The following is a 10467-nucleotide window of genomic DNA, read 5'->3' as shown; positions in this document are numbered from 1 at the left end:
TGAAGGTTTAACCGGAAGTGCTGTACCATCTAACCGCTAACTTAACGTTTATGTCAGATCAGATGCTCCGTTAGCAACTTCATTATACGGTGCCAGGGCCACATGAGGGCGACTGATTCACTCACACAAGTGTTTCAGATCCGCTGTTGTTTTGTTTGTTTGTTTGTTTGTTTGTTTTAAATCATGAATATTAATTAATACGGTTTATGTCAAACTATCTGGGAATAACTTTAACAATTACTTTTAATAACATTTTCCCATTGAGCTGATGTTTACATCACCAACTTGGCTGTTTTATCCATTTATTGATTTTATAAATCAATCCTGGTCAATATCAGTTGGCTTTTTAGACCAAAAAAAAAATCCCCAAAAAACTTTAATGTCAAAGTAAAACAGATTTCTAAAAAGTTATTTCAATCAAATTCAAAACATGTAAGGTAAAATAGTGAGTGCAAAAATATTCACCCCCTTTAAAGTGAATGACCAAATTCAACAGAGCTCTGGCCAACTGGTGCAATTAGTCTCACACTTTGTGATATGGGGATCACCTGTGTGCAGACAATTTGTCTCGAGTGATTGTAGTATAAAGACACATGTGTCTGGAAGGTCCAGTCACTGGTTAATCAGTATTCATGGCTACCATTACAGCATGAAGTCAAAAGAACACCCAAGATACTCAGAGAAAAGGTTATTGAAAAGTATAAGTCAGTTATTCACAAAAATAACTAAATTCACTAGAACATGGGAATAATTAGAAATCACATCATCAGGTTGACAAACAAAAGCAAATCAAAATGTGAGACAGCCAAACGAATCTACCAAATCAAAGAACAATACTTCTGTTTAACAACAGGAGAAAATTAGCTTAAATAAACTGATGATTTATCCTTAGTTCACCCTAGATGAAGTTAACCAAATGATCAAACTCTAACAAAGAAATGTGGCGTGGCAAGGAGAGAGATGGGGTTCCCCCCCTGCGCTGTGGTAAAAACATCCTTCTACTTACATGGGGAAAAACCTCTGTTGCAGCGGAAGCTCGACCCACCAATCAGCAGCAGACACCTAGTTAAACAAAAGCACAGACAACCAACATGCACGCACAGCCAGCACAGCAACAGTATAATAACAAAACACATGACAACCACAGATGGAGGAAGTGCATCTGTAAGCTGGTAACAGTTTTTAGCTTTTATATCTCTAACATTTATGAGAGTCCTATCTCATGAAAACAAACCTGGCTTTACAAACACAGGCAGCCTCGGCTGTGTAGTAATCAATAATACATTCTGAGCGTGGGGACAAAGCTCCAAGCTGAGAGCTGAGAGCGAAATATGTGGGTTTTAACAACATTGATACTACCTACTCCACCCCAGATGTGCACTGGGGTGCAGATGGCCCAGTGGTTGGGTCGTGCCCCATGTATACCCAGGTTCAGGCCTGGCCTGTCGCTCCTTCACCGCATGTCATTCCCCACTCTCTCATCTCTCTTTCCAGCTCTGTTTACTGTCCTGTTTCTTCAAATAAAGGCAAAAAGCCCCAAAATAAATCTTTTATATAATTTTGCATATATGTTTTATTAAAGTTGTGATAAGAAATAAATTGTATGACAGTGTAGTTGGGCCATCCAAAAAGATATTCAAAAAAATGTGTTCATTTTTAAGAACAAAAATGACATTTTTGAGGGAATAAAATGACATTTTTGAGATCATGAAGTACATTTACTGTCAAATTATGAGGGTTAATAAGTCAATGTTTGGACTAAAAGAAAAGATTAACATTTGAGAACTTTTAATGGACTAAAACCAGACTAAAACGTTTTAAGCTAAAACCAAAAAGGGTAGAAATAACTAAAATGTGACTAAAACTAAAAGGCATGTAATCAGAAGACTAAGACTGACACTAATATTAAAAATAGCTGTCATAATGAACACTGAATCGCAGCTGTTTATTTTCCATGACAAGGATGTGGTTGTTTTCCTACCCTCATTCAGAGAGGAAACTTAATGAGGGTGGTGCTTAAGAGAACATGTCAATATTGCCTTTAATTAAATGTACTGTCTGTAATTCTGAATAACAGATATTAACATGGATTGTCAGAGTCCTTGGGATGTGGGCTGGAGTGGAAGGCATGCATTGTGGGAGAGGGTGGGAGGGGGATTAAGTGTTGGATTCTAGTATTTTTAATTCCACCACACCCATCCTCTTGTAACTACTCACTCAGTGTGTCTACAAACATACTCAAACAGCCTGCTGAATAAAAGAGCATATTTATTAAGATGACATTTTCAATACAGAAACAAACCTGTCAAAATTTCTGAACATAGACACTTTAAAAAATACAAAATATACATTTATGTATCTTGTGAACAGCTTTATCAGAGTCCATCACCTCCAGCCAGACCCTGACCTGATGATTCAACAGGCGGAGGGTCTCATTTCCTAACCGTGATTATGTTAGCATCATCTGCAGGTTTGACCACAGGCCTGGTGACAGACAGTATGAAGTCCATGCTCTATGAGTCCATTTGTGTTTGAACGGATCTATAGATGTACACTGATCGAGACGGAGCATTCACTGGATCATATTCATGCAGCATAGTCCGTGTTCATCATGACATGAAACATTTGAAGTACAAACAGGGCAAGCTAATAAAGATTACAAACATTTCTTTGCATTGTGATATTTGTCTCTGAACCTCCAGGGGCTCATGCTGACTTTTTCATCCAACAAGAAAGTGACTGGGAGAGTTATGGCGTCATAATCCAGAAAACTAGATTGTGCTTCTGCACTCCGTTCTTCACAGACACCCTCTGTTGAACTTAAGAGAACATTTTTAGTCATGAAATTATTAAACTGGTGCATATGCAGAAGTGAGAACAGGGCTGTAGCCAGGTGTTAAAGATACCGAGGTCATGAGTCAACATCTCCCAAAATAAACACAAGCAAAAATGTAAAATCAAGTATTTCATGACCAGTCATGTGCACATCTTGACTGTAGATCTTGTGTTGCTAAAAGCATTGAAATGTAGCTTAAAATAGCTCAGAGCTCTGAGCTAGTTGCTCAGTTATTTTGGCCAAAAAGTAGTGAAATCAAAGTAGAAAAATTACCAAAATCAGTTATAGAAGAAAAATGGTTTATTTTATCCTTGCTAGATCTCTGCTGCACATCAATTTTTTTTTTTTTTTTTTTACAAAATTTCATGAACCCTGGCAATGTCAGTGTTGGTCACACATGAGAGGTTTAACCCGTGATGCCACATTTCATGCCATCTTTAGGGTAATTCTGGTATTTTGGTGGACTGATCACCAGTCAATCACATGGATGACATACAGAGACAATCATGGCATGCTCACACTCACACTTACGGGCAATTTAGAGTCACTCAGCCTAACAGCCTTGTGCATGAGAAGATTTTCGAAATACCAGAATCACCCTTTACAGCAAGACGTGGCTTAAATCAAGGCCAGAAAAAACTGACTTCAAAAACCTCAGGATCTTTTGTATCTTCCATAACAATGAGTCGTGTCAGAGGAAAACGTTTCAAAAGTTGATTGAAAATCCTGCCATGTCGAATACAAACTTAAGCTGATGACCATTTGGATTTAAACATGAGGGAAGATACAGAATATGTAGTTTTATATCATGGAAATGTGCTGATTAAGCAATCACTTGGCAGTTGGCTTTCTTGGCTGTTAAACACACTGAGAAGACTGATTGTTTTATATTTGGTGAAATGAAAGAAATAAAGTTTAAATTGTGAGTTAATGACACCGCCCCTCTTTAATACAGCAATACTAACAAAATAACGTCTATGTGAGGTGATGACAGCACCACACAGAAGGCTGGTTTGATTAAAAATAACAGAAACAGAAGTCTGCTGCTGATTCTTCAACTTAACTGTAAGAGATCGATTCATGTTTAAATGACAAGATAATCAGCAAAGAAATCTGAGTCTGAAACATGCTGGTCAGCAGATTAAACATGAAGTCTGGGGTAATTTACACTTTATAATAAAAATAACTGTAATCCTGAGCTCCTGCCTGCTGTGGTGTGAGAGCTGAAGAAGGCAGACAGGCTGAGGAAAGAAGGCAACTGAACGATATGAAGCACCTTTCATAAGTCTGCGGTGTGACGGCACACCAGATTTGACAGGATCGTTCACTCGGGACGTCCGTCGTTTCACGACAGAGTCACTTCAACCGCTGCACGACCGGCTGTAAGTTCATGATGCATGCTGGCACATTCTTCAGTTAGACTGGTGATGTGAATATACAGTGTTAATATCATGTAAATGTGTTAGTATAAAACATAAATATTTATTTTTATCTGTTATCCTTAGTCCTTGTTGTGTTACAGCAGATCTGACCTTGGCTCGGTCCAACAGTTCGAAAGAAACATTTGATAAAGCAGAACAACGGGCCTCATTCACCAACCTTCCTAAGAAAAAATTTGTTCCAAAAGATTCTCTGCGCAACGATGTATTCTTCTCTGTATTCGTTTTTGGCTAAGAACAAAATCTAAGTAAATTCCAGAACACTCTGGCCAACATTTGAGAGCTGATATGACAGGATAAAATGTTTAATTTTTCACATATCAGCACTCAAATGTGCTAGAGTAAGAATGGCATAATAACACAGAATTACAGAGTTAATAACAGAGTTGCTCTGCGACGTTTCTCATGCTGATAGAGCAAGTGATAAAATGTTAGTTTACCTTTGTTTCTTTATATTGTACATTTTGTACATTATAATAAAAAATAATAATTAACAGTTTTACACTGGGTGTAACACCTGACATGGAAAGCGTACCTGCCCACCTGTGGCTCAAAAGAAATGTTTTATCTTCACTTGAAAAGGATCTATAAACCATTTCTCTGTTAGCCGGAGTTAAATGGGTGATAAATTGTGCGTCAATCTATTTTTAGCACTTCATTTCAAAATAAAGGTCCCATGCTTACGGTTGTTCCACCCTGGCATTTAAGAACCTGTAAATTCCAAGACAAAAGTTTTTTGATGCTCTAACCCGATAAATTTTACCAACATTTTTTACTTCAAAGATTTCAACCATAAAATCATGCCACAGTACTCTAATTTGGATTTCTCACAACCAAAATGCCATTTTCAACAGTGTAAGTAATCTGCTCATTTATTCGGAGGGCTGGAGATGCCTCAATATAAAATTTATTATATTGGTCAAATATACTGAAAATGTATTTAGACAAAATAGGTTTCGAAGGATTGATATATGCCATGAACCAATATGTTTTTTTTTTAAAAGGAAAAACCAGTCATGTCATTGACCCTTTACATCAGTTTAAGGGTCAGGTTTTAGAATTAATGTTTGTTTTAATCAAATTATGTCATTTCTAATGAAAACACTGTCTAAATGACTGATTACATCCAATTAAAATGTTTGCAGCATTTATTTAATTTCCACTACTGGTGCTAAAAATAGAATTAAATCGTCCTCTTTTTGTGTCATTTGGAGCAGCACTACATCCACTTTAGGAATATCGCAGTATTTTAAAGTCGTGTGATTGTTTTGACAGTTTATTTCAGTTTGAATGTCACTAATATCTTACCTTTTCTGTGTTTGCACACTGCCCTTCAGTCTCATGCCCTTATATGGGCATAAAAGGGGTGTTTCTCTGCTAATTGGGAGAAATGTGCATGTGCATTCAGCTTACGCCCCCCTGGCATACATCAATTTAAGAGCACAGGTGAGAACAAACCAGCAATTTAAAAATGTGACATAAATCCCACATAAATTTTCTTCAAATTTAAGAAAAATCTTCTCAGGATGTTGGTGAATGAGGCCCACTGTCTAGGAGGATTACCACTGTAGAGATTCAAATGTGGCTCAAAGACTAAACAACAGAAGAAAAAATAGTTCATTATACTTTCCAGAGGTAGAGTTTCACCCTAATCTGAAGATTTCAAGTTAGAAGTGGAGCCCAAGTGTGTTCAATGAAAGCAGAATTAAAAAATATATCAAATGAATAAATTAACAAATAGTTTATATGTGATTTTTGGTCATCTGGTAAATGTTTAACCGGCCTAACCGGGCTTGTTTTCTTGTTATCTAAAGAGGCAGGGAGCACGTGATTGGCAGGATGCAAAGTCATGCATTATCAGTTCTTGAATTACCTCAGAAATTCTTGGTGTTTAACTGTAAATTTTACAACATATTTATGTGATTTACAGTGAGTTACTGAACACTTTGGGGCTCCACAGTTACAAACTACCCTTTCTTTCCTGCCACAGTCGACTGAAAATAAGTCAAACTGAATAAGTGCTGGACTGGTTGAAGTCATTTATGACAGCTCAGTGTGTCTGAGTGGATGAAATTAACATAAACTTCACTTAAAATCCTTTAAAAGTGAGGGAGCTTTACATGAATTGTTCGGGACTCTCAGTGACGTGAAAGTGTCAAAGCAGAAACAGCTTCAGAAAAACATTCCTCATGCCTTTAAAACTAAAACCAGACAATAAATAGTAGCCTATTTTGGCTCTTTTTTTAACAGAAATCTGTACTTTGCATTCTCCTTTTCCCGCCCTTGTAATATGGACAGATGTAGGAGTATGAACATCTGTGTCATAAAGCCCCAAAGTAACATTCAGGTAAAATTTGCTCCTTTTGATGACTGCAGTGCTGTTGGGTTTATGTGATAACGGAGGGGTCTGCAGTGATCGTACCCTTCCTCAGAGTACTTCCATGGCTTCCACCATATCTCTGTCACATCAGAACGGAGAGTTCATGCCCAGCTTCGTCTCAAACTGCAGCTTCTGCCTCTTCTGGTAGCGAACTCGAACTCTGAAATGGACAGAAGGCAAATGGTAAGAGGTTGTGAACCACACTGCTGCATCTGTTCAGCACAGAATGAGAGAAAATCTAAAGACTGATCTGATCTCTAAATAATCCACTCTAATCTACACTGGTACCAGCTGCTTTCCTGCTGGGAAAGATCTTAATCTGAATCAGCTTTGAGGCCAAGAACATGTACAAATACAAGGGCTACAATCTGTTTTTTATTGCTTGTTATTGACTTAACAGAGATGAACAAAACGGCTAAAAACAAGTAAAATCTGGCTCTGCCAGTTCTCCCCTTGTGCTTTTCCAGGACATTATTGCAAAGCTCAAATGTTCTACCGAATGAATGGGCACAAATTCACACAGAAACACTTAAAGATCTTGTGGAAATCTTTCCAAAAAGAGTGGAGGATGTTATAGCAGATAAAGGGAGCCAACTCCATATTAAAGTACATGTATTTGAATACAATGTCCTTACAGTCCCTATTGGTGTAATGGTCAGGCAGCCAAATACTTTCATGCTACAGCTCTGATTGAAAGACCTCTGTGGAGGCTCACAGAGCTCCTCCAGAAACCTCCTCTCTCCTTGACCCTCATCTACAGTTGAAACCAGAAGTTTACATACACTATATAAAAAGGTACATAAAATGTTTTTTCTCACCGTCTAACATTAAATCAGATGAAACATTTCCTGTTTTTGGTCAATTAGGATTACCAAAATTATTTCTATTTGCTAAATGCCAGAATAATGAGAGAGATCACTTTTTAGACAATTTTTTATTATTTTCTTGAGAGTCAGAAGTTTACATACATTTCATTAGTATTTGGTAGCATTGCCTTTAAACTGTATGACTTGGGTCAAACGTTTTGGATATGCTTCCACAAGCTTCTCACAATAGTTTGCAGGAATTTTGGCCCATTCCTCCTGGCAGAACTGGTGTAACTGAGCCAAGTTTGTAGGCCACCTTGCTCGCACATGCCTTTTCAGCTCTGCCCATAAATTTTCAATGGGATTGAGATCAGGGCTTTGTGATGGTCACTCCAAAACACTGACTTTGTTATCCTTAAACCACTTTGTAACCAGTTTGGCAGTATGCTTAGGGTCATTGTCCATTTGGAAAACCCATTTGCGCCCAAGCTTTGACTTCCTGGTTGATGTCTTGAGATGTTGCTTCAGTATTTCCACATAATGTTCTTTCCTCATGATGCCATCTATTTTGTGAAGTGCACCAGTCCCTCCTGTAGCAAAACAACCCCATAACATGGTGCTGCCACCCCCATGTTTCACAGTTGGGATGTTGTTCTCAGGCTTGCAAGCTTCCTCCTTTTTCCTCCAAATGTAACGATGGTCATTATGGCCCAAAAGTTCAATTTTAATTTCATCAAACCACAGAACATGTCTCCGAAAATTAAGGTCTTTGTCCCTGTGTGCATTTGCAATCTGTAATCTGGCTTTTTTATATTTCTTTTGGAGTAATGGCTTCTTCCTGGGAGAGTGGCCTTTCAGCCCATGTCGGTCCAGGACTCGTTTGACTGTTGATAATGACACACTCTTACCAGCTTCAGCCAGTATCTTCACAAGGTCTTTTGCTTTTGTTATTGGGTTGAGATGCACTTTTCGGACCAAAGCACGTTCATCTCTGGGACACAGAACCCGTCTCCTTCCTGAGCGGTATGATGGCTGGACATTCCCATGGTGTTTATACTTGCGTATAATTGTTTGAACAGATGAACGTGGCACCTTCAGGCATCTGGAAATTGCACCCAAGGATGAACCAGACTTGTGCAAGTCCACAGTTCTCTTCCTGATATCTTGGCTGATTTCTTTTGATTTTCCCATGATGTTACACAAAGAAGCAGTGTGTTTCAGGTGTGCCTTAAAATACATCCACAGGTGTGCCTCTAATTAACTCAAATGTTGTCAATAAACCTATCAGAGGCTTCCAAAGACATGACATCATCATCTGGGCTTTCCCAAATTGTTTAAAGGCATAGTACTCTTAGTGTATGGAAACTTCTGACTTTGAAGAAAGTAATAAAAATTGTCTAAAAAAAATCCTTTTCTTATTATTCTGGTATTTAGCAAATAGAAATAATTTTGGTAATCCTAATTGACCAAAAACAGGAAAAGTTTAATATGATTTAATGTTAAACGGTGAAAAAAAAAGTTTATGTGCCTTTTTATATAGTGTATATAAACTTCTGGTTTCAACTGTACCTAAGGTACAGTTTAGGAATCTAAAAATCCTTTAGTAACCCTTTAATTGGTTAAGCCTGTTCACAATATTTCTCATTTAACCTCCGTATCATAAATCCTTTGCATACCAGAGCCATGTTGGTTTTTCTTTAGAGTCTCCTGTGCCTGTTTCCTCACCGTATTTCATGTAGCTTCACAACTTCATTGACCACAACCACCAACAGCGGGGACAGAGAGACCAGCAGCCAGGCCAGCAGAGGAATATCCCTCAGGTTAAAGGCGAGGAAGCCATTCGTGTTTCGCCATAGCTGATAATCCACGGTGGCCTGAACAACCTGGGTGAGCAGACTAGAGCACAAACAGCAGTGGTGGTTAAAGAAGAACTCAGAAAATATTACAAAAAAAAGGCTCCAAATGCCTGGATGGTTAGTTTGATGTTCTTTATAGACCAGCAAAAATGGCAGCTAGATGTCAGAATAGTAGGGCTTACACGACAGGTACAGTGAGACACCACCAGGTGTTGCTGAAGGGGCTTTTTCTCCACAGAGGCTGGGAGCGATGCACGTAGCTGAGAGAGATCACCACTGAGGGAATAGGACAAAGAAAGTTATCAGTGTTAGTAATCATTGGGTTTGATCCTTTCAGCTACTTTTTAGAGAGATTTCCTACCTGTGTGTAAGGCGAGGAATGCTGCCATCACCTTCTGAGTGAGCAGCAGGCCGTTTGACAGCTCCATGAACCACCGAGGAGCTTCATCTGAAGAGCTGCAGGAGCAACAAATCAATAAATCTTTATTTTCTCTGACATGTATTCTCCATCTCAAGGTGACTATAAGTCAGCAATATTATTTCAGCACATGCAGAATCAGCGTCTCTGGGTGTTTTCACATCTAAAGCTCATCTGCTTTGTTCTGATTCAGGCTGATTCATGCTTTTGTATGTTCTCTTTGCTTCTCTTTCAGTCATGATGCCATTAGAGGAAGTGTTGTCCTACCTCTTTGTGAGAATATGAAGGCAGTTGGCAGTCGTGTTGTTGAAAGGGGAGTAGTCGCTGCTTTTGAGGCAGATCTCCTGCAGAGTAAATCCAAAGGCCAACAGGTAGGCACACACCGTCAGACTGAACTTCAGCAGGAAACAGCCGAGGAAGTAGTTCTGGGTCTGGAGGGACAACACGGTGAAGTGTAACAGTCTGTAATATTTTAAAGTTTAACTTTTGGGCTTTTAAGCCTTTGTTGTAGATAGTCAGAAACCAGAGAGAGAGAGAAAGTGGGAAAAAACACAAGCTGGATTTGAATCCAGACCACCTGCTTTGAGGACAACAGCCTCTGTATAAGTGCCCGAAAAACTAATGTTTGGGGTCTTTTTTATTTTTTTCATTTGCTCTCAAATTATTATCTAATTTTACGCTATTAAAGTCCTATATTTCCTTTCAGCTTTTAGTCTTGTTTATCAACCTCTC

At 38.6% G+C, this 10467-nt stretch overlaps 1 protein-coding gene across 3 annotated transcripts in view; it reads right to left on the bottom strand.

Annotated features, from left to right (window-relative positions):
- Positions 1-2251: 2251 nt before the first annotated feature.
- tmem94 (transmembrane protein 94) overlaps positions 2252-10467 on the bottom strand; it is a 62152-nt gene continuing 53936 nt past the window's right edge. For all 3 annotated transcript variants that reach the window (XM_041815178.1, XM_041815177.1, XM_041815179.1), the window contains 5 exons: positions 10003-10166; positions 9679-9773; positions 9500-9593; positions 9187-9357; positions 2252-6815 (listed from right to left, as the gene is read on the bottom strand). In XM_041815178.1, coding sequence (XP_041671112.1) covers positions 6743-6815; positions 9187-9357; positions 9500-9593; positions 9679-9773; positions 10003-10166 — 597 coding nt within the window. In that variant the 3' untranslated portion in view covers positions 2252-6742. The remainder of the gene's footprint in view (positions 6816-9186; positions 9358-9499; positions 9594-9678; positions 9774-10002; positions 10167-10467) is intronic.

The sequence above is a fragment of the Cheilinus undulatus genome, linkage group 20, assembly GCF_018320785.1.
Source record: "Cheilinus undulatus linkage group 20, ASM1832078v1, whole genome shotgun sequence".
Lineage (NCBI taxonomy): Eukaryota > Metazoa > Chordata > Actinopteri > Labriformes > Labridae > Cheilinus > Cheilinus undulatus.
This window is presented reverse-complemented; position numbering and strand designations above follow the sequence as displayed.